Source organism: Phascolarctos cinereus, unplaced genomic scaffold (assembly GCF_003287225.1).
Source record: "Phascolarctos cinereus isolate Bilbo 61053 unplaced genomic scaffold, phaCin_HiC Scaffold_4;HRSCAF=312, whole genome shotgun sequence".
Taxonomy (NCBI): domain Eukaryota; kingdom Metazoa; phylum Chordata; class Mammalia; order Diprotodontia; family Phascolarctidae; genus Phascolarctos; species Phascolarctos cinereus.
The window spans coordinates 138633542-138656321 of record NW_027555847.1 but is presented as its reverse complement, the minus strand read 5'-3'; the positions used below and the strand labels follow the sequence as shown (position 1 = coordinate 138656321).

Sequence of the window (22780 nt, the reverse complement as noted above, 5' to 3'; positions counted from 1 at the left end):
AATAATAGATTGGTGTCCGGGAGACTTGGGTTCAAACATTTTCTGATACTTTCTAGCTGTGTGACCATAGACTTAATCTTAACTTCTCTGAACCTCAATTTTCTCATCTGTAAAATGGGGATAATAATACCTATAGTGCCTACCTCATAGAGTTGCTTTGAGGCCCAAATGAGATAATGTTTATAAAGTGCTTTGCAAACTTTAAAGTGCTGTCTAAATGAGTGTTATCTAAATGTCTATTGTTATCAATAAATCAATGAGCATTTATTATGTGCTAAGTACTGTGCTAAGCACTTTGGGACACTTGGGATAAGCTGTCATCAAGGAGCTTATATTACAACTAGTCTGTCTATCTTTCTAACAATATTGTTATTATTGGGTTGGAGATGCCACATCCTAATCACTTTCAGAAAAGCAAAATCTTTGGGTTGGAAGAATAAAAATCCTTTGTGCCTATATTGATTTCTTAAAAATAACTTACATTTACATAGAGTGCTGGGCCTGAAGTCAGTAATACTCAACTTCCTGAGTTCAAATCTGGCCTTACTAGCTGTGTGATCCTGAGCAAGTCACTTTACCTTGTTTGCTTCAGTTTCCTAATCTGTAAAATGAGGTAGAGAAGGAAATGGCAAACCACTCCAGTGTCTTTTCCAAGAAAACCTCAAATGAGGTCACAAAAAGTTGGACACAACTGAAAAACTGACTGAACAGCACCTGTATTGCTTTCTTAAAAATAACTTACATTTACATGGTGCTTTAAGGCCTAGAAGACCTTTTATGTACATGATTTCATTTTATCCTCATGCAACCTGGTAAAGTAGATAATGGAAATTTCATTAGTACCCTCTTGAGGCAGCTAGGTCCTCTAAATAGAGTGCTGGGCTGGAGTCAGGAAAACCTGATTTCAAATCCAGCCTCAGATACTTCTTTAGCTATGTGACCCTGGGCAAGTCACTTAACCTCTGTCTGCTTCAGTTTCCTTATCTGTAAAATGGAGATAGTAATGGGACCTAGCTCACAGGGTTTTGTCAAGGATCAACTGAGATAACATAGTTGAAGTACTTTGAAAACTTCAAAGTGCTAGTTGGGCTGATGAGGAGGAGGTGGAAGAAACATTAGACAAGTTACATGACTTGTACAAAGTCACATGGCTAATAAAGTAGATTTGGGACTTGAACCCAGGGCTCCTAACTTTAAGCCTGACATTCTCCTCATTACTTCCCACTGCTTCTTTTTCTTTATGGTTTTCAAAGCACTTTTGTATATGAAATGTGATTTGATCCTGCCATTCTAATTCTTGCAAGAACTCAGTGAGGTGCAGGACTGATATCTGCTACACTAGGCCAGCTCCGGTATGGTTATTCATAGAAACAGAATGTTGGAGCTGGAAGAGATATAATTCAACTCCTTCCTTTGACAGATGAAGAAATTGAGGCATAGAGGTTAACTTATCTGCTTAGGGTTAAGATTTTATAAGGAATTGGAAAATATTTAGCAAAATAAAAATATATCAAAATTAGAAAAATTTAAAAATGACTAAACTAGCATTTTGCTAGTTTGCTAGCTTCTTCCCATTGCTCTTGGTTGTGGCCTTTGGAACTAAGCACAACATATCTAATTCCTATTCCATATGGCATCCCTTCACTTGAAGACAATTATCATGTTTCATCTAAATCTTCTCTAAGCTAAGCATCCCTTGTTCCTCCCACCTATCCTACTATAACATGAATCAGAGGTTTTATACTATCCTGATCACCCTCTTCTAGCTTATCAATGGCCTTCCTAAAACATGATATCCAGAACTGAACCCAGTATTCCGAGTGTGGTCTGACCAGAGCAAAATATGGTAGGATTTTCATCTTTCTAGTCTTAGAGACTGTCTCTCTTAATGCAACCCAAGATTGCATTCACTTTCTTGGCTGCCATGGCTACCACTGACATGGTAGATCTTTTTCGAACTACCTGCTTTCTAGCCATGCTTCTCTTAGGTGAAGTTGTTTTTTTTGAATTGCAAAATTTTGTGTTTATCTCTATTAAATTTCATCTTATTAGATTCAACTCAATTTTTTTAGCTTGTTTAAGATCTTTTTGGATCTTAACTCTGTCATATAGGGTGCCAACTATCTATCTCAGCTTTGCAAATTTGGCAAGCATACCATCTACACTTTCAGCCAAGTAAATGACAGAGCTGAGTACAGATTCCTGCAGTACTCCACTGGAAACCTCCTTTCAGGGTGATATGAAACCCTTAATGACCACTCTTTGGGTCTGGCCATTAAACCATTTCTTCACCAGATTTTACATATGGGAGAAATCAAGGCTTAAAGGAGTTAGGCAACATATCTAAAGACACTTGGCATGTTTGTGGCACAGCTGAGACTAGAATCCAGGCTTCCTGTTTCTGTAGCTATTGAGGGCACCAAGAGATTTCTTATCTGATATCAATCTTACCAGTTAGATATTTCAAGCATTCCTCCATGACTCCCCTTAACCCATTATGGCGTCACCATTTATAGATTTATCTAGTTCTTTGAATCTATTTGTATTTGTGTCTACATCATCACTTGGGTGATCAACCTAAACATACTTACCTTCCCCTTCTCCCCATAAAAATGATCTCTGAACCTAGTTTGGGAGGCAAGGAGTTCTCATTAGGTTTTGAGGGGCTCTTTGTAGGAGTTATTCATCTGTAGAAGAGAACAATCTTCTCCTTCCCCTCCATCTTATACAACTTGATTTTGGGCTCTCCTGTTGCATGGAGAATTGGAGGAGTTCCTAAAGTGAGGACCAGTACTAATTAGAAAGGGGTTCTTCCAATTATCCTGGGATCTTGGCAAGTAGCTGCTACATTCTCAAGTACCTGTATCCATTGGCCAGGGCTATGCTCATTATCCCAGAACCTTACAGGGGTCTGGCAAGAATACTGGCTAAACCACCACAGTGAGGTGACCACTTGAGAATAGTGGGCACAGAGGGGCAACCTAAGTGGTAAGGTCATGGATAAAGGGACTGGCCACATTTACCAACCAGGCTAGGGAGACCATGGAAGTCCCTTGGTGAGACAGGGTCACTTTAAATATCTTAGCCTGGCATTCAAGGCCCTCCATGATTTCTATCTGCTCTCTCTTTTCAGCTTAATTTTTCCTTTACATATGCTCTAGTCAAACTTGACTGTCTCAGAAAAAGCCTATACTTTCTCATTCTGAGCCTTTGGAAATAAGGATTATAAAAATCATGTATTTAGAAGTGGAAGGGAGCTTAGAGGTCAGATAGTCTAATCCCCTCATTTTATAGATGAAGAAACAGGTATACAGAGGTTAAGCAAGGTGAGCTGCCTGAAGTCATTCAGATGGTAGTTTGTCAGTGGTAAGATTTGAATCTAGGTCCCCTAGCTCAGGAGTTAGTGTTCTTTCCACTTTACTATAATACTTCAACCTCTGTCTCTCCCTTCTCTGCTTTCATAAATCTTTTTACTCTCCTTATACATTTGTTATATTCTATTTTGAATTCTATTTCCTTGAGTATGTGTCTGATCACCTCTATTAGATAGCAAGCTCTTTTTTTTCCTCAGTTCTGGGTACCACATTTTAATAGTATTTTATTTTTTCCCCCAATTACCTGTCAAGGCAATTTTTAGCATTCATTTTTACAAGATTTTGAGTTCCAAATTTTTCTCCCTCTGTCCCACCCCTCCCCCATTCCTAAAATGGTAGGCAGTTTGATAATGGTTATACATGTGCTATCATGTAAAACATTTCCATATTCGTCACAGTTGTGAAAGAAGAAATATATCAAAGGGAAAAAAACACAAAAAAGAATAAAATGAAAAAGTATGCTTCAATCTGCATTCAGAGTCCATCAGTTCTTTATCTAGATGTAGATGACATCAGGAAGATGATGCCATGACTTGCAAGTAAATTGGATATGGCATTTTCCTTTGTGAGTCCTTTTTACTTGTCTTGGATCATTGTGTTGCTGAGATCTGAGTCATTCAAATTGATCATCACACAATGTTGCTGATACTGTGTACATTGTTTTCCTGGTTCTGCTCATTTTACTTTGTATCAGTTTGCACAAGTCTTTCCAGGTTTTTCTGAAGTCGCCTGCTCATCATTTCTTATACCACAATACTATTCCATTGCATTTATATACTGCAACTTGTTCAGCCATTCCCCAATTGATGGGCATCCCTTCATTTTCCAATATTTTGCCAGCATGAAAAAGGCTGCTGTAAATATTTTTGCACATGTAGGTCCTTTTCCCTTTCTTCTGATGTCTTTGGAATACAGACCTAGAAGTGCTGTTACTGGGTCAGAGGGTATGCAGTTTGGTTGTCATTTGGGCATAGTTCCAAATTGCTCTCCAGAATGGTTGGATCAGTTCACAACTCTACAAATAGTGCATTAGTGTCCCAATTTTCCCACATCCTCTCCAACATTTCTAATTTTCCCTTTTTGTCATATTAGCCAATCTGATAGGTGTGAGGGGTACCTCAGAGTTGTTTTAATTTGCATTTCTCCAATCAAAAATGATTTAGAGAGCTAAGTGGAGCCAAGATGGCGGAGTGAAAACAGTGACTTGCTTGAGCTCTCCTCCAAATCCCTCTAAATACTCATAAAAAATGGCTCTAAACAAATTCTGAAGCAGCAGAACCCACAAGAAGACAGGGTGAAACAAATTTCCAGCCCAAGACAACCTGGATGATTGATCAGAAAGGTATATTGCGCTGGGCTGGGAGTGCAGCGCAGCGTGGGCATGCAGGCCACAGAAGGTCAGTGGGAAAAGTCTGTTTCTGTCAGTGCTGAGAAAGGAAGGCAGGGTTTCAGCTCCATTCCCCAAGAGTGTGGCCCTGGGGAGGGGGGCAGCTGCTTCCCGAGCTTCCGGCCCACTGACTGAGGGGGAATCCAGTGGCTGATCAGAGAGGCATTGCAGGGATCTGTTTGCCAGTGCTGAGGCAGGAATCTCTTGCTTTGTCCATGTTTGGATCTGCGCTACAGTTCTGGGTGGTGGTGCTGGGGTGAGGAGGAGCACTGGCTTGGTGGAGCTTGTAGTGGCTGTGGAGAGGAACCCCTCCTCACAGTTACAGGACAGAAAGGAATACTTGTGGTCACAGGCCAGGAAAGGAGTAAACACCTCGCCCCTTATCATACCACCTTGGAAGAACTGAAAATTTACAGGTCCCTACAAGTATCTCTGAAAACAGCTGTACAAACCCCCAAAGCTTGGGACAGTACATTCTCCACATTGGAAGCAGACTTTACCTTAACAAAGAGTTTAAAACTCAAGTAATTGGCCGGATCATGAGCAAGCAGTGCAAAAAAGTCAGACTATATTATCTTACTTTGATAACAAAGAAGATCAAAATATACAACCAGAAGAAGACAACAAAGTCAAAGCTCCTACATCCAAAGCCTCCAAGAAAAATATGAATCAGTCCCAGGCCTTGGAAGAGCTCAAAAGGGATCTTGAGAAGCAAGTAAGGGAAGTAGAGGAAAAACTGAGAGTGATGCAAGAAAATCATGAAAAACAAGTCAACAGCTTGCTAAAGGAGACCCAAAAAAATACTGAAGAAAATAACACCTTAAAAAATAGCCTAACCCAAATGGCAAAAGAGGTCCAAAAAGCCAATGAGGAGAAAATGCCCTAAAAAAAAAATTGGCCAAATGGAAAAGGAAGTCCAAAAGATTACTGAAGAAAATACTTCCTTAAAAATTAGAATAGAGCAATTGGAAGATAGTGACTTTATGAGAAATCAAGACACTGTAAACAAATCCAAAAGAATGAAAAATTAGAAAACAATGTGAAATATCTCATTGGAAAAACAACTGACCTGGAAAATAGATCCAGGAGAGAGAATTTAAAAATTATTGGACTATCTGAAAGCCATGATCAAAAAAAGAGCCTAGACATAATCTTTCAAGAAATTATCAAGGAAAACTGCCCTGATATATTAGAACCAGAGGGCAAAATAGAAATTGAAAGAATCCACAAATCTCCTCCTGAAAGAGATCCCCAAAGGAAAACTCCTAGGAATATTGTAGCCAAATTCCAGAGTTCCCAGGTCAAGGAGAAAATATTACAAGCTGCCAGAAGGAAACAATTCAAGTACTGTGGAAACACAATCAGGATAACACAAGATTTAGGACAGGGCATGGAATATAATATTCCAGAGGGCAAAGGAGATAGGATTACAACCAAGAATCACCTACCCAGCAAAACTGAGTATAATCCTTCAGGGGAAAAAATGGTCATTCAGTGAAATAGAGGACTTTCAAGCATTCTTGATGAAAAGACCAGAGCTGAATAGAAAATTTGACTTTCAAATACAGGACTCAAGTGGAACATGAAGAGGTAAACAGGAAAGAGAAATCATAAGAGACTTATTAAGATTGAACTGTTTACATTCCTGCATGGAAAGATGATATTTATAACTCATGAGACCTTTGTCAGTATTAGGGTAGTTGGAGGAAAAAAATTATATGTATGTATATGTAGATAGATAGATAGAGGGCACAGGGTGAGTTGAAGATTAAGGGGTCATATCTGGAGAATAAAATTAAGGGATGAGAGAGGATTATACTCGGAGAAGAAAAGGGAGAGGTAGAATGGGGTAAATTATCTCACAAAAAAAACAGAAAAGAAAAGTCTCTTACAGTGGAGGGGAAATGGGGAAGGTGAGAGGGAATGAGGAATCTTATTCTCATAGGATTTGGCTTAAGGAGAGAATAACATACACATTCAATTGGGTATGGAAATCTGTCTTACCCTACAGGAAAATAGGGGGAGAAGGGGACAAGAGAGCAGGGGGATGATAGAGAGGAGGGCAGATTGGGAAAGAAGGTAATCAGAAGTAAATACTTCTGGGGAGGGACAGGGTCAAAAGAAAGAATAGAATAAATGGGAGGGTAGGATAGGATTAAGGGAAATAGAGTTAGTTTTTCACAACATGTCTACTATGGAAGTGTTTTGCATAACTGTACATGTACAACCTATATTGAGTTGCTTGCCTTTTCAATGAGGGTGGGTGGGGAGGGAGGAAGAGAGAAAATTTGAAACCTAAAGTTTTAAAAACAGATATTTAAAAAAAATGTTTTCACATGCTACTGGGAAATTAAAAATACAGGAAATGGGGTACAGAAGTCTATCCTGCCCTACAGGAAAATAGAAGGGGAAGGGGATAAGAGAAGGGGAGAGAGATAGAAGAGAGGACAGACTAGGGGAAGGGATGTTCAGAATGCATGCCATCTTGGGGTGAGGGGAGGGGGGGAGATGGGGTGAAAATTTGGAACTCAAAAACTTGTAGAAGTGAATGTTGAAAACTAAAAATAAATAAATTTATATCAAAAAATTAAAAAAAATAAATTTAAAAAAATGATTTAGAGCACTTCTTCATATGTGTATAGATAGCTTTGATTTCTTCATCTGAAAACTTCCTATTTATATCCTTTGACTACTTATCAATTGGAGAATGGCTTGTATTCTTTTTGCCTTTTTTTTTTTTTTTAGTGAGGGAATTGGGGTTAAGTGACTTGCCCAGGGTTACACAGCTAGTAAGTGTCATGTGTCTGAGACTGGATGTGAACTTATGTCCTCCTGACTCCAAGGCCAAAGCTGTATCCACTGGGCCACCTAGCTGCCCCAATGGTTTGTATTCTAATAAATTTGACTCAATTCTCTATATATTTGAGAAATGAGGCCTTTATGAGAGGCACTTGCTGTAAAGTTTGTTTTTCAGCTTTCTGCTTTCCTTCTAATCTTGGTTGCATTGGCTTTGTTTTTTGCAAAAGCTTTTTAACGTAATATAATAAAATTATCTATTTTATATTTCATAATGCTTTCTATCTCTTGTTTGGTCATGAACCTTAACCCACTTAACTTCTCCTTTAAGAATTTGGATGCTATACCACTTGGTGCATATATGTTTAGTATTGATATTACTTCATTGTTTATGGTAGTTTCCTTCCTTTTCTCTTTTAATTAGGTGTGTTTTTATTTTTGCTTTGTCTGAGATCAGCATTGCTACCCCTATTTGTTTGTTTGTTTGTTTGTTTTTACTTCAGTTGAAGCATAATAGATTCTGTTCCAGTCCCTTACCTTTACTCTGTGTGTGTCTCTCTGCTTCAAGTGTGTTTCTTGTAAACAACATATTGTAGGATTCTGGTTTTTGATCCACTCTGTTATCTGCTTCCATTTTATGGGAGAGTTCATCCCATTTACATTCACAATTATGATTACTTACTGTGTATTTCCCTCCATCCCTATTTTCCCTCCTGTTTGTCCTCTCTCTCCTTTCACCCCTTCTCTCCTTGACAGTGTTTTGCTTCAACCTACCACCTCCCCTCTCCCAGTCTGCCTTTTCTTGTCTCAGTTCCCCACCCTCTTCCCTTTACTTAATTTCCTCCCCATCTACTTTTCTGTTGGGTAAGACAAATGTCTATATTCAACTGATTATATATATTATTCCCTCTTTCAGCCCATACCGATAAGAGTAAGGTTCAAGCGATGCCCATCGCTTACCCTCCCATCTTTCCCTCCACTGTAATAGGTTTTTCATGCTTCTTCATGTGAGATAATTTATCCCATTTTACCTCTCCCTTCCTTCTGCACCCAGCATACTCCTCTTTCTCACTCCTTTTCTTGGGTCTTGATATTGGAAATAAACCTTTTTGTTCAATTCTGGTCTTCTCTTTATGAAAGCTTGAAATCCTTCTATTTCATTGAATAGCTATTTTTCCCCTTGAAGTATTATATTTAATTTCACTGGGTAGGTGATTGTTGGTTGTAGTCCTAGCTCCTTTGCTTTCCAGAACATCATGTTCTGTGATCTCTAGTCATTTAATGTTGCAGCTGCTAAGTCCTGTGTAATCTTGATTGTGGCTTCCTGATATTTGAATTGTTTCTTTCTGGTCACTTGCAGTACTTTTTCCTTGACATGATAGTTCTGTAGTTTGGCTATAATGTTCCTTGGAGTTTTTGTTTTGGGATCTCTTTCCTGAAGTGATCAGTGGAGTCTTTCAAATCCTATTTTGCCCTTTGGTTCCAGAATATCAGGACAGTTTTCCTTGACAATTTCTTGAAAGATGCTGTCCACGTCCTACTTTCGTTTATGGCTTTCAAGTAGTCTAGTGACTCTGACATTGCCTCTCCTGGATGTATTTTCCAGGTCAGTTGTTTTTCCAATGAGGTATTTTACATTTTCTTTTATTTTTTTCATTATTTTGAATTTGTTTGCTTGATTCTTGTTGTCTCATAGAGTCATTAGCTTTCACTGGCCCAGTTCTAACTTTTAAGGAGTTGTTTTCCTCAGTTAGCTTTTGTACTTCCTTTTCCACTTGGCCAATTCTACTTTTTAAGCAGTTGTTTTCTTTTTCTAAGCTATTGACTTTTTTCATAATTCTCTTGCATCACTCATTTCTTTTCCCAGTTTTTCTTCTACCTGTCTTATATGATTTTTAAGCTCCTTTTTGAGATCTTCTATGAGTTCTTTCTGGGCCTGAGATCACTTCCCAATTTTTCGTTTGGAGTTTCGCCCATAGGTGTTTTGATATTGTTGTCCTCTTCTGAGTTTGTGTCTTGATCTTCCATGCTATCATAATAACTTTCTATGGTCAGATTCTTTTTTTTGTTTTTGTTTTTGTTTTTGCTCCTGTTTTTTTGGCCTTTTTCCTTTCTTTTTTGAGCACTGCTGCTGTGGAAGGGGCACTGTCTCAAGCTTCTCCTGCCTTGGGCTGCAGGCCTTGCCTGTTTACCTGGTGCTGCACTGATGTTGCCCTGAGGCCCATGGGAGACCCTCATGTCTGATACTGTGCAGAGGGAGTGGGATGGGGGGGATAGCTGGCACTGCTGGAGACCATAGGGGTCTGGCAGTTTACTTGGTGCTGAGCCAGGGTCCTAGTTGTGATGTCTGGTTTGTGCTGAGGCTGGTGAGGTGTTTCTGTGTTTCCATGGGCTATACTGAAGCAAATGGAAGGGGGCCCCAGCATTGTTGTCTGTTGCTTAGGCACCCAGTAGGGTTTGTGTCTACCTGTTTGCCTGGAGCTATGCTGAAGAACATGGAGGTCTGGATGCTCAATAGTAAGCTCTTTGAGAATGGGAACTTTGTCTTATTTAGCTTTGTCTCTGTGGCTGTGCCAGTCATTATCTATTACACATAGCAGGGGCTTAACAAATGAATTACTAACTAGGACTGGCTTCCCCAGGCAAATGTATAAGGGAGCAGACAGTATGCTTCCAGTAGATGCCACTCTAGAACTGTGAAATAAATGAAGTTTGGCTTTCCTCCTCCCCTTTCTCTGTCCCCTAGGCAGACCAGATGCATGGAAATCAAGGGGGAGGTTTGCCATTTTCCATTGCCTTATAGTCAATTCCTCTCTCTCCAACTCCTTCCCTCAGGGTGATTAGGGGCAGTGGGGCTTAGGATCATAGCACTATAAAGGACCTTAAAGATCCACCCCCCCTTTTTTTTTTAAGAATTGGAGAAACTTAGGCCCAGAGTGGTAATAAGATCATATATTTAAAATTAGAAGAGTCTTAGAGGTCATTGAATGTGACCCTCTCACTTTATAGAAAAAGAAACAGGGGACCCAGTGAGGTTAGGTGACTTGCCCAGAGTCATGCACCTAGTAAGGAGTCTGAAGAGTGATTTGAATCCAGCTCTCCCTGACTCCACATGGAATTAGTGACAGAGCTGCTATGAGAACCCAAGCCTCCTAAGCCCCACTCTAATACATTTTGTTTTATATCACACTGCTGCTTTCATAACCAAGAACTCCTCTGGGGAAAACTCCTGGTTGCCCCAGGAGTAAATACTAGGCCACATGAGAATTGGAGATGAGGGCAAAAGGATTAGCATTGTCCTCTCAGGAAGGGCTGGCCTGCATATAGTTGGATAATTACAACTTTGTGGTAGGATTTTGGGAAGAACCAAAAGCCCCTCTTTTCCCTCTGGCATATCAAACATATCAATCTTTTCCCTGTGGCATATCAAACCTATCAAAACCCTTTGTTTCCCCAGCTTGCTAGAGTGCCAGAGGTCTTCACCATTTATGGTCCCTTTTTTTTTTGTTAGGGGTTTTGTCTCCTGAAGGCTCCTGAAGGCCCCCTTAACTATCTGGGGCTAATTTTGAATTTGTAAAATAGGGTTGGGATGGATGATTCCCTAAGGCTCCTTCTAACTTGGACATTCTATAGTTCTATGATTCTTGGGATCCAGGAGGGTTAGACATTAAGCCACAGTCACCCATTACCACCTCAGTGGGCTTAATTTATTTCCTGGAGGACTAGGACTTGGGACAGGTAAACTTTAATAGTAGAGAAGGTCAGGGAGCAATTTGCAGGCATTGAGATTCAAATATGATATCCTAGGTAACTTGAGAGCATTAAATACCTGGTAGGAGGGGATCCTGAAAGAGGGATGGAGGTACCCTAAAGACAGCTTCTGTAATGGAAAGTGCACTGACTCTAGGAGTCAGAAGACCTAATCTTCTAGTTCTTGTTCTTCTAGTAAATATCTGTGTGACCTTGGGGAAATCTTTCACCTCTCTGAGCCTTAGCTTCCTTCTCTGTACAATGGTGAAAATAATCTCCTGGATTATTTTCTCAAGGACGTATTAAGAGGACCTAAGGAGAGAATAGAGGCTAAGATCTTGGGAAAGTTCAAAGGGCTATGCAAATATATCAGATTATTGTTATTCTTACTGTCACAGTTAACTAAAACCTTCTTCCAGAACACTGAACCCTGAAGAGGCTATTGAAAAATTATTCCTTCAAACAGCTTCAGGCCTTCAGGATTGATCCTGGTCTTTGGTGCCTCAGGTCTAAAGAGACAAGTTAGGGAGTACCAGATTTTACGGGTTGCTCTGTCTGCAACAGAAGAGCATCCTCATCCCAGGAAGGCTAGCATTGTTCCCCAATGCCTATCTGGGAATAGAAAGTGGAGGAAAGAAGTGAAATCAAGATGCTGTCTTAGCAACCCGGGGATCTTTAGGCTTCCACAGGTAGGCCTAGGCATGTTGCTTAACAAAGGGAGATCTGGGCTCAAAAGAACTCCAAGGCTAGGGAGGATCTATCTGTTCTTTCTAACCGGCTGTTTCTACCCAAGTTCCCCCATAGAAGGTGAATTAATCTGGGGCTGAGGTTTGTTTTTATTTTTTTCTGATTACTATTCTCACACTTTCACCTTTCTAGCAAGTCTAGAGGCTCTACAGAGCATTCCTCTAGAAGACTGGCTTCTAGAGGCCAGATCATGGGAAACTTTCTTACTTTTTTTTTTTTAACATACCTCCCCTGCCACATTCAAGCAGGGCCTAGAACAGCTAAGGAGAGCAGAGGCCTAATGAAATACCTGCCCTAAAGGGTACCAGAAGCTGTGTGTGACTTAATGAGGCTGAGAACCACCAACTAATCCCCTAAGTATTTTGACGTGTAACCTGAGATAATCTTGCTTGCAAACACCTGTTTTCATCCCATTTGTTGATAGATATATTAAAAAGAAATAGCACACTGGTAAATGACCATAGAATCTATAGGAATGGAATAAAAGTAAATGCTCTTTTAACAATTTGGCAGTACCTATTGGTGTTCAGCCAATCATACAACATTAGAAAGACTTAATTTGCCATAGGTATATTCCCATTTATGTACACAGTCACAGGGATCCCGTGGAAAGTACCCTGGGCTAGGGGCTGACCTCTAAGCTAGAGAGCTACGTTTTAGTCCCACTTCTGCCACACAATTCAGTCCAACAACGTTCATTAAGTACCAATTAGGTGCAAGGCATCTGGTAATATAGGACAAAAAATTGAAAAAAATTGTACTTGTCCTCAACGAACTTACATTCTGTGAGGACTTGGGCAATTCGTTTAACCTCTTTTTGCATCAGTTTTGACCTCTCTAAAGTGGGACTGATAACATCTTTCCTGTCTACTTCAAAGGTTGTTATGAGCATAAAATGAGCTAGCAGGGGTAAGACCCTAGGGTATTATGCATACCAACTAGCTTCTCATACCTTGAAGGTGAAAGTTAGATATAATTAGGCTTTTTTGAGGAGCGGACCAAGTGCCAACCCTGTGAAACTGACTGATCATGTTCTAATCATTTAGAACTGCAAGTCTCTGCCTCGGGTGGCACAGAAGATGTTGCCAATTTGTTGGAGAATCAATTCTCAGCTGGAGACCCAAGTCTAGAGGAGGAGAGGGCACTTTATGCAGAACCAGTCCCTCCAGAGAAGAACCTGCAGCTCCATTACACAGATGGCAGTGAGGCTGAGAACTGGGAGAGGAGAGAGGCTGGGGGGGAGCCCGGGCCACCTGTTGATGCTGATGGCCACCACAGCCCTTCTTCTGACCCTGAAGCCAATACCTCTGCCTTAGAGTCGGCTCTGTCCTGGGAAGCTGGAAGGGAAGAGGAAGCCCATGAAGAAGCAGGAGCTCTCCCTGAAGAAGGAAAAGGCCTCTCTGGAGGAAAAGCAGCAGGAACTCAAGGAGGGAGATGGTGCAGGAGGTCAAGAGGCAGAGGCTAGCTCTGAAGAAGGACAAGGAGGACCCCTGGAGGAAAAGCAGCAGGAGCTTATTGAGGGAGATAGTTCAGAAAGGGAAGGGGTTGGAGCTAGCCCCTTGAGTGAGGAGGTCGTGACTGAGGGAAGCCCAGATTTTTCTAGTGCAGGAGAGACTGGAGGCCCAGCTGAAGCGGGAGGGGAGGCCACTGAAGAGATAGCAGAGGTCCTAGAAGATGCCCCAGGAGAAGAGGAAATAGCAGCAGCAGAACCTGAGTCCTCTCCCAGCTCAGAGCATGATGGTGGCCAGGTTCCTCTGAGAGAAAATGGAGACCAAGAGTCTAGAGCGGCCCCAGGAAACAAGGAGACAGAAGTGCCACAGGAAAATGAGTTACCCAAGGCTGATGCTGATGCAGAAGGACCTAAGGAAAGAGAACAAGAGCTGGAGGCTGGGACAGGAGAAGTGACTGAGGCCCAGGGAGAGCCCCAGGGAGCCTTGGAGGAAGATAAGAACATAGAGAGCTCAGCTGCAGCCAGGGGCAAGGCAGAAGATACTGACAGCTCTGGGGTGGGGCAGGAGGCTGAAGGTCAGACTTCACTAGTAACCAGCCAGGAGCTGGAGGAGTCATCCTCTGAAGAACAAGGAGATGAGGAAGGGCAACAGTCTGAGGAGGAGTCTGAAGAAGATGCTGGGGAAGTCAGCTCAGAAGAAGAAGAAGAAGGGGAGGATTCTGGGGAGGCTGCGGCTGCCCAGGAAGAGCCAGGAGCCATAAGCCATGAGGATGAGGAAGCCAAATTGAGTCCTGAGGAGGCAGCCTCAGCTTCTGAAGACTCAGAAGTTCCAGGTTTCCCAGGCAGGTGGCAGGGTGAGGGGATTCCGACAGTTATCCCCTAAGGGGAGGAAGCCTAGTATCCCTAGGTGGGAATAGGGCTCCAGTCCTCCCAAGTGTGTGGCATTTGCCATTGGCCCTGTATGTAGGAAGGAGTGGAGGGAGTGAGGATGGGGAGTGAGGTCTCCTGAGCTGGGACTCTGCACTGGTGCATGACTCTGGAGGCTAACATGAGGCTCCCCATAGTTTCAACTAGGAATTTTTGCAGCTGGGGCTTCAAGCATTACATATTGCTCCTAAAGCAAGAGGAAAGAAGAGTACACTCAGTTTTGGTGGGGAGCAAGGGAGTTTGAACAGTATGCTTTGCGGTGAGGCAGAGTTCCTGGTAAAACTCAAGGCCAGTGCTGAGCTAGCTGACACATGCCTTCCCCTAGGACACAGACCACCCATTAGTTCCAGAGAGGCAAACTGCCATGGCGGATAGAGAAGTGGCCTAGGAGTTAGGAAGATATGAGTTCAAGTATCACCTCTGACGTTGTCAGGTTAGATGACCTTGGGCAAGTTACCTAACCTCTTAGTGCCCTAGGCAACTCACCGGATTATAAATTACAGAGAAGGTGCCTACCTGTCTTGGTAGAGGGAATTTCCTGTATCAATGAAATCATATTTCAGGCCTTATTCTGTTTCTCTACTATATTCTTGATAACTAGGTTCTGAGGTCAGGTTTTTTTTTTTTAAACTTTGCATCAGAAGACCCACTGTATTACTGGGGGTGGGGTAGGGGGGTGGAGTTGCAATCCTTACAGCCAATAGAGAATCTTTTTTTTGATGAAAGGATTAGAAGAGAGCTTGAAGGCACTAATACCCCTGCCACCCCTACCCCAAATAAAAAACAAACCAATTCCTAGCTCCCAAAGTATTATGTTAGGTCTCGAGAGCTTAGTTATCATTTATTCCAAATCCTTTATTTTAGAGGGCAGAAAACTGAGGTCTTCAATAAGGGAAGTAACGTATCCAATGTTACAGAGTAAGGAAGGCTCTGAAATTGAGGGTGACCTGAGGTCAAATCATGGCACTCAAATCTCTTAAGATTCATAGTATTAGAGTTGGAAGGGTCTTGAGAAGCCACCTTATCCAATCCCCCTCATTTTACAGAGGAAAAAGCAGAAGCCTAATCTGTATCAAAGCAGGAGTCCTGACTCCTAGTTCTGTGTTCGTTCAGCTAGGTTATTAAGGTTTGGCTTCCCTAAGAAGAATGGGTGAACCAGCTCATTTGGAGCAGAGGACCCTGGTTTTATTACTTAGGATGAGAAGCTGAAAAGGGGGGAGCCCATGGTCCTTCTGGGTATATTCTGCCCCTGATTTTACCAAACTGGTAGGCTCTCATAGGAAGGAAAATTGGAGGAGTCTGACTGGGGTGTGTGGAAAGGGCACAAATCTTAGAGGGAAGGAAAAGGTTTCTGGGATTGAGAGGGCAGCTGCATCCACAAGGAGGCACAGCCCCCCAGCTAAGGCTGAGGTATGTATCCCTCTCCTGCCTTGACTTGCTTACAGCTCCTTTTGCCAGGAAAGTTTGAAAAGCCTGGGAGGGCAAAACTTTGAGGGGGAAACAAGGGTCCCTGGGATAGGGGAGGCAAAGGTATGTTCAGGGAAGGAATGACCTACCAGCAGGCACTGAGATGCTCTCTCCCCTTCCTTCCCTTCCTCAGCAGAAGGTACTAAAGAACAGCTCCTTAGGAACTTCCCTGTCTGGGCTGACCACTAATGGTTTCCATGCTACCCCTCTGCCTGTGAGACAGTTCTGTTCCTCTTAGTACTGAGAAGATTGGTTCACTGAGTCAGGACTAGGTCTCTCTCCTCATCCCTTGGCCCATGGGAGCTTAGACCTCTCCCCTCTTTCAAAGGCTCCTCTTTTGCAGGCATTTTTTTGTTGTCTGCTCTTCCCTGTTGCTTCTCTGAACTTCCTTGGCCTTCTTCCTAGGGGAGAACAACTGGTTTAAATTTCCTGCCCTGAGGCAAAGAGTTTTAAGGAAAGAAAATGGATCCAGATAGAAAAATGCATTCCTTGCAGGAATAGAGATTGCTTGGCTTGGAAAAGAGAAGGGTGGAGGCAAGCTGGGAACTGGGAGAGGGAGTGGGCAGTTAATAACAGTAAAAAATGTATATGGAGGAATGTGGTATATAGATGATGATCAGCAGCTGTTCTCTAATTTTACTGAGGACAGAGAAAAGTAAGCAGGTTTTAATTTGTACTTTAATAGATTTAGGATAAACTTTAGGTAGGTGTGGCAAACTGTGACGCCTCCTTTTCCGGAGGACAGCCAGCTGTGCAGTTTTGCCCTGAAGTGGGACAATGGACTAGACAACTACACAGCTCTGCTTCTGAGGTATTTTCCTGACCAGTAAATCACAGAGGTCTTGGTTCCTCTGATTCCCAGGCAGACTGAAGTTAGCTAGAGCAAGTGACTGAGATGACGTAGACCTCAATTCCCAGACCCTCACTCGGAAGTTATCAGATCATAGATTTAGAGCTACAAGAGGCCTTGGAGGCCACCTGTCCAACTCTTCATTTTACAGGTTAAGGAAATTAAGGCTCACTAAGCTAAAAAGTGTCAGAGTCAAGTTTGAACCCAGGGCTTCCTGAGTCAAGATTCTATCTACTACACCATGCTGCATCTCAAGTGATATACTTTCCAGCAGAACTATAACCAGGAATGTGTGGGATGACCAGACCTTTCTCCCAGGGGAGATGAGGATAGCCCTTTAAGTTCTTCAGTAGCATAAAAACAACTGAGTTTAATACCTCCTTAGGAAAAATGATTAATTTTCTTCCTCCTGGCTAAGCTAGTTCCTCCATGGCCTGGCACCTGTCTGCTCCTGGCCCAGTCCTCCTCATCCCTGGAGGCCTCCTAAACATCAGCCTCAGGGTGTAGCATTGTCTCTGCAATCTCCCACCCCCCCCCCCCCCCCCCCCCCCCCCCCCCCCCCCCCCCCCCCCCCCCCCCCCCCGCTTCTGCAATTGAATGCAAGCAGCTTTTCATGTGACTTGCCTCAGGCACATCTTGTCCTAGTCATCAACCTTGCTAGTTGTGATTCTGCTCTCTGGGATGGCCCTCTTGGCTGGTGTGGTCTCAGGGGCTACTTAATATAGGATCTAGGTAGACCTGAAGCAGCTTTGTACATTTGCCATGGAAAATGGTGTGAGACAGTCACCTGGCTCCCTTAATCAGGGGCCTGGAGTGGCAGACCACAGACCAGCCTGATTTCTTCTCTCTCTTTCCACCTCTGTTCTAAAGTACACACGTAGTCAATCTGCTGCATTGGGGATGGGGCACTTAAATAAGCCAATCATCCCTAAGGACTCTTTGTCTGGGCACAAGATTTCAAAGTGGAGAAAGGAGTAAATGAGAAAAGTTCCTTTACCTTAACTTCCCCAAAGTCCCATTCCCTTCCCAGTCCCCTGCTTCCCTGAGGGTGAATGCACAGATCTCCTTTTAGTTGCCTTAGTTGTTCTGGGCTCCATTCTAGGGAACTGCTTTCTGATTTTCAAGCCTGCAACTACCTGTTCTTATAAACCCATCCTTGATGGTGTGTTGATGGGTATTCATAGATGGATAGATAGGAAGGGGGTAGAATAATCCTCATTCCTAATCACACAGTTGCATTTTAACCTGGACCATCTGAATAAAATGCCTGATCATATGAGTGATTTTAATGATGGCCATTGGATGACATCACAGGAAAGTAAAAAAGAGATATTTTAGGCAGAAGGGCATTAAGTGCCATACCGCAGAAGCAGAGGCATAGGACCGGGCCACTAACCAAGATGTTCTGGACTCAGCTCTAACTAGCTTGCTAGCCATTGTTAAAATTTCAGTGTAGGTATAGACACCTTAGAAATTGGCAATCCCTACAAATGGGGGCTTGATTTTTTGTTTTGTTTGTTGTCTATACTCAAGAAAGTGTTAATAATACAAATTAAAGGTGTGTGTTTACATTTTTTCTCCCTCTTCTCCATCCCAGCCCTGTTGTTAAACATTTACTAGTACATGCCTTATTGCTCTATAAACATTGTTTGAGCTCAGCAGGAGGAAAGTAGAAGGCTCATGGAATAAAGTCATCACCAGATTGGAGGCCTGATGACTGTATGCTGATAATAATAATAACTGTTATTTGTGTAGCTCTTTAAGGTTTGCAAAGTGTTTTACATCCCCTATCTCATTTAAGCCTCACCACACCCCAGACCTGTAGGCTTCCTTTTTATCCAGTGTGCTCACATCATAGTATCAAACATAGATTTAGAACTAGAGGAACCTCAGAGGCTATTTTCTAAACTCCTTATTTTATGAATGAGGAAACTGAGGCTCAGAGGGTTTAAATGTCTCGCCCATGGTCACACAGCTAGTAAGATAAGATGTGTCAGTTTCATTTTGTCTGCTGTCTTTTTTCATTAGTACCCTTTGCTTACTCTGCACATTCTGCCTACTGTGCTTAGCTGTACATAAACATGTTGTATGCACATGGTGGCCATGGATAGAGTGATGGACTGGAGTAAGGAAGGCCTGACTTCTAATTGAGACTCAGATGTGTAACCAACTGTACAAACCTAGGCAAATCACTTAACCTCCTTATCTATAAAATGGGGGTAATAATAGCATCTATCTCCCAGGGTTGTTGTGAGGATAAAATGAAATAATATTTGCAAACCTTAAAGTATTATATAAATACCAGCTATTGTTGTTATTATTATTATTATTACTGGTAGTGGTGGTAGTAGCAGCAGCAGCAGTAGTAGTAGTAGTAGTAGTAGTAATACCTGCTATGCTTAGTGTCTGGCTCCCTCTGCTTACTCTACACAGCTATATTAGTTCTTCTCTGCCCATAGTATCCAGCCAACCTCACAGAGCTGTTCTGAGTACAGCATTCTATAAATCTTACAGTGGCTTATAAATATAAGGTATTATTGTTATTTATTTCTCCTATGTGCATCTAGCTGTTTTGGTTCCCTCACTGCCTACTATGCTTGGCTAGATTTATTCTTCTGTGCAAGGTTTAATTGATTTCCTAATAACCTGCTGTGCCTGGTTGGGATATGGCCCTTGTTTCTTTTTAGGTTTGCTATGTTTCACCTGCCCTCTCTAACCAGGGAGGGAGGGAGTGGGGGTGCTATTGTGGCACTAAAGGTGTGACAACTGTAGGTTAAATATTGGATTCCTCTGTACTCTTCAGCCTTAATCCCATTCTTACCTTTACTAACCCAGTCACAAAGTCCACAGGTCAAATTCTCTCAACCCAAACATAATTGAGGTGTTGTAGAGGGAATTCCTGCTTCAGGTAAGGCTCATAGATGACCCTTTGGTGATTTCAATACTAGGATTTTAGAGTGAGACTCATAGAATAGAGATCTGGTGAGTTCCTAGAGTGCCATCAACTCAGTGCTCAGTGATGTAGAGAATACAAAAGAAGTATGAGACAGGACAAATGCTCAGGAGTAAAGGGTCAAAGTCACAGCCATAGGCTGTATGTGCCTGAAACACTCCCTGGTATAATCTGAACCAGATTAAAATGTAATTATAACATAGGTGTTAATTTATGATTTTCTAAGTCAATATGGAGCTTGTAGAGATCCATTTCTATTTGTATTTGAGTTTGACACTGATGCCCTGTAGGATCTTTAAGTGTAGTTTAAGGTGTCATATTTATGTGGGGAATAGTGAGTCCCTGAGATCAGCCCAGACAAAGGTGTGGGGAGTTGATGGTCATCTCTGTCGAGCCTACAATGCTGACTGCTATCAGAATGTTGAGAATGAAGGGGCCAAAGATTGCCAGAGAGAGGAGCTGAGGCTATAAAAGGAAGAAGAGAGTGGGGGAGAAGCTCCCAGAATCTTGGGTCTAGTTCCGAGGGGAGGACTGGTCTCATGCCTGAGATACTAATGCCCTGCTATGCCTTTCTTCCCAGAAGAGGCAGAGGATGTAAGTGAAGCACCTATAAGGGACCGTTCTCATATAGAGGAAACCCTGATGCTGAAGGAGGACAAGCCATCTGATGACTTTTCAGGTAAGGAGGGTAAGGTTAGGATGAGCTTCAAGGAAAGGAAAGAGTGCCCAATAATGACCACTGAGAAGTACATGTTTCAAGATGTGGTCTGGGGCCATGTCTGTACATTTTGAGGGAATTCACAATAAATAGAAAGATAAATTGGGATTGTGGAGCCAGGTTATCTTCATTAATCTGGAGCCTGAAGGGCACACTTTAGATAGGCAGGTAAGAGAAGGGAGGTGTTTCAAGCAGGGGGAACAGTATAAGCAAAGGTGTAGTTGGGAATGCACATAATACATTTTGGGGGAGACTTGTAACAATCTCTATGGTGGCATTGGAATCACCCTCATGCAGGTGACCTCAGTGATTTGTCCTGACAATTGTTATTCAATCAATCAATTAAGAACTAGGCTTGGAATGTCCCATGACTTAGCTCTAGAGTCCTTTTGATCTCCAACAAGATGTCAGAACCAGAAACACTGTTGGCCTCATGAGAACAGTAGGGAGAGAATGCCTACTAGGTATAGGATATGCCCTCATGAGCCTTGCAGTCCAGTAAAGGGATAAGATCCAAATACAAATAATCATAATATATACTATTGCATGGTGAGTTCATTAGAAAAGTGCCATGTGATGTCAGAGGGAGAAACTCTTTACTGACCAGGAAGCTAGGTGGCCTATTCTAGTGATTTAAATGCAGCTGAGTTTAATTTGGTCTGCTAAAAAGACAGGAAAAATCTCACAAAGAAAGGATTTCAGCAATGTTCTCTAGGAGCTGATTTCTTAAATTTTTTATTATGTTAAATAATTCCTCTACTGAAATCTGTCTTTGAAATCTCATTGTGGTGTAAGAGATGGAAAAGAGTAATTTGGGATTCCCATTTATTATGGGAGTTTCTTTGGGGGGCAGAAGCCCTTAAATTAAACTGCCCCATTCCTCAGAAGGCCTGGGCTGAAGGGTGCCCATCCCACAAAAGGGTGCCAGGTAGGCAGGAACTTCAGTCAGGCTGGGCCTTTCCAATGGAGCCTTTAATCCAGAAGTCAGGGATTGGAACACATTGCAGAGAGGATCTTTAAAAACAGATCTGGGAGGCTTGAGAAGGTTTGGCCTAGAGGCAGAGGGATGGAGTAAATGACTTTCTAGCTTGCAATATTATATGCTTCTTTGTGTGGAAGTGTAGTTGCTAGATGGGAATTTACATCAGTGGGATGAGGAATATGGTTGTAATAACAAAAGAGCTCCCCCTGCCCTCCATCTGTGCAAACAATGCAGCATAAATAGGTATAGGAGGGGCTGTCTGGAAAACCGTGGCTGTTCACAAGGTAGTAATGATGTGGTCACCCAGAGGATTGGTGTGTCGACTCTATGTTGGTATATTAAAGCAGGTTGGAGCCTGTCTGATTTGATCCTTTTCCTTTCTCTTCCTTGGCCCCTAGGGGTGATGCAGCGGTTGAGAAAGATCTACCACTCTTCCATCAAACCTCTAGAGCAATCCTACAAATACAATGAACTGAGGCAGCATGAGATTACAGGTAAGCCTGATCACATGAAAGGTCCTGGGGCAAGGGCCCTAGAAGACCTAGGGCTCATGGGGTAATCAGGAAGCCTTAGCCTGATCTCCTAACCTTCCTTTGGCATCAGACACAAGCAGCAGAATTCTGCTTAGAGAGCCGGGCCCAGGGAAGCTCCTTAGTGAGTCCACCCAGAAATGAAGACCTAGAGATATAAGGTCAGAAGTTTTACTTCATTAATCACCCAGGTTGTCAACCCCTAAACTAAAGGCCGCTTTCCTTCTCACTCTATATAACATGGGCCCAATTTCATGAGCTGGCTATAGGTGCAGAAATTCACCTTTTACCTTCTCTTTTTTCTACACTCCTTAATTTCCTCACCTCAGTTCATCCTTCCTTGGGGCAGGTTGATCTGCTTCCACTGAGGCTAAATCCTGATTGGGTTCTGATTCTAAGTGCCTGTATTAATAGCAACATTGTCCAGAGGCTAGGGAAGTAGAGACTAGGGACTCCTTGACTGGGTGAGGATTCACTTTTTGGACTTTACTTTCCTCTTTCTGGTCCCCAGCATTCCTCTGGCATGCTTCCACTGCCAACAACATACTCTCGTCCAGGCTTTACTCCAACTCTCTAGTGTCTCCTACTTTGATGTTGCTATGGCTCTCATGCCCTCTGGCGTAAAAAAGCTGAAACAACATCTTCTCAAATCTTCAAATCTTGGGACCAGATCTTATCAGTCCAGTGTTGTTTCTATCGCACCATGTTATCTCACTAGAATTCCTTAATAAAGGGCTGTGGACTTACTACAATGCATCTGTGATCTTACCAACATGGGCACTTTTTTTCCAAGGGTACCATTTGTAACACATTCATGACTTCTCATTTTGTGTGATTCTTTTCCATGTT

The 22780-nt window shown here is 42.4% G+C and overlaps 1 protein-coding gene across 3 annotated transcripts in view; it reads left to right on the top strand.

The window, feature by feature from the left end:
* The window catches only part of SRL (sarcalumenin), a 67236-nt gene that overhangs the window by 32826 nt on the left and 11630 nt on the right, over positions 1 to 22780 (top strand). The window contains exons 1-3 of one of the 3 annotated variants that reach the window (XM_020995653.2): positions 13319 to 14346; positions 20282 to 20380; positions 21800 to 21895. In XM_020995653.2, coding sequence (XP_020851312.1) covers positions 13413 to 14346; positions 20282 to 20380; positions 21800 to 21895 — 1129 coding nt within the window. In that variant the 5' untranslated portion in view covers positions 13319 to 13412. Of the gene's footprint in view, positions 1 to 13318; positions 14359 to 20281; positions 20381 to 21799; positions 21896 to 22780 lie in introns of those variants that run through there. The other 2 variants (XM_020995652.2, XM_020995654.2) reach the window with 2 other exon arrangements.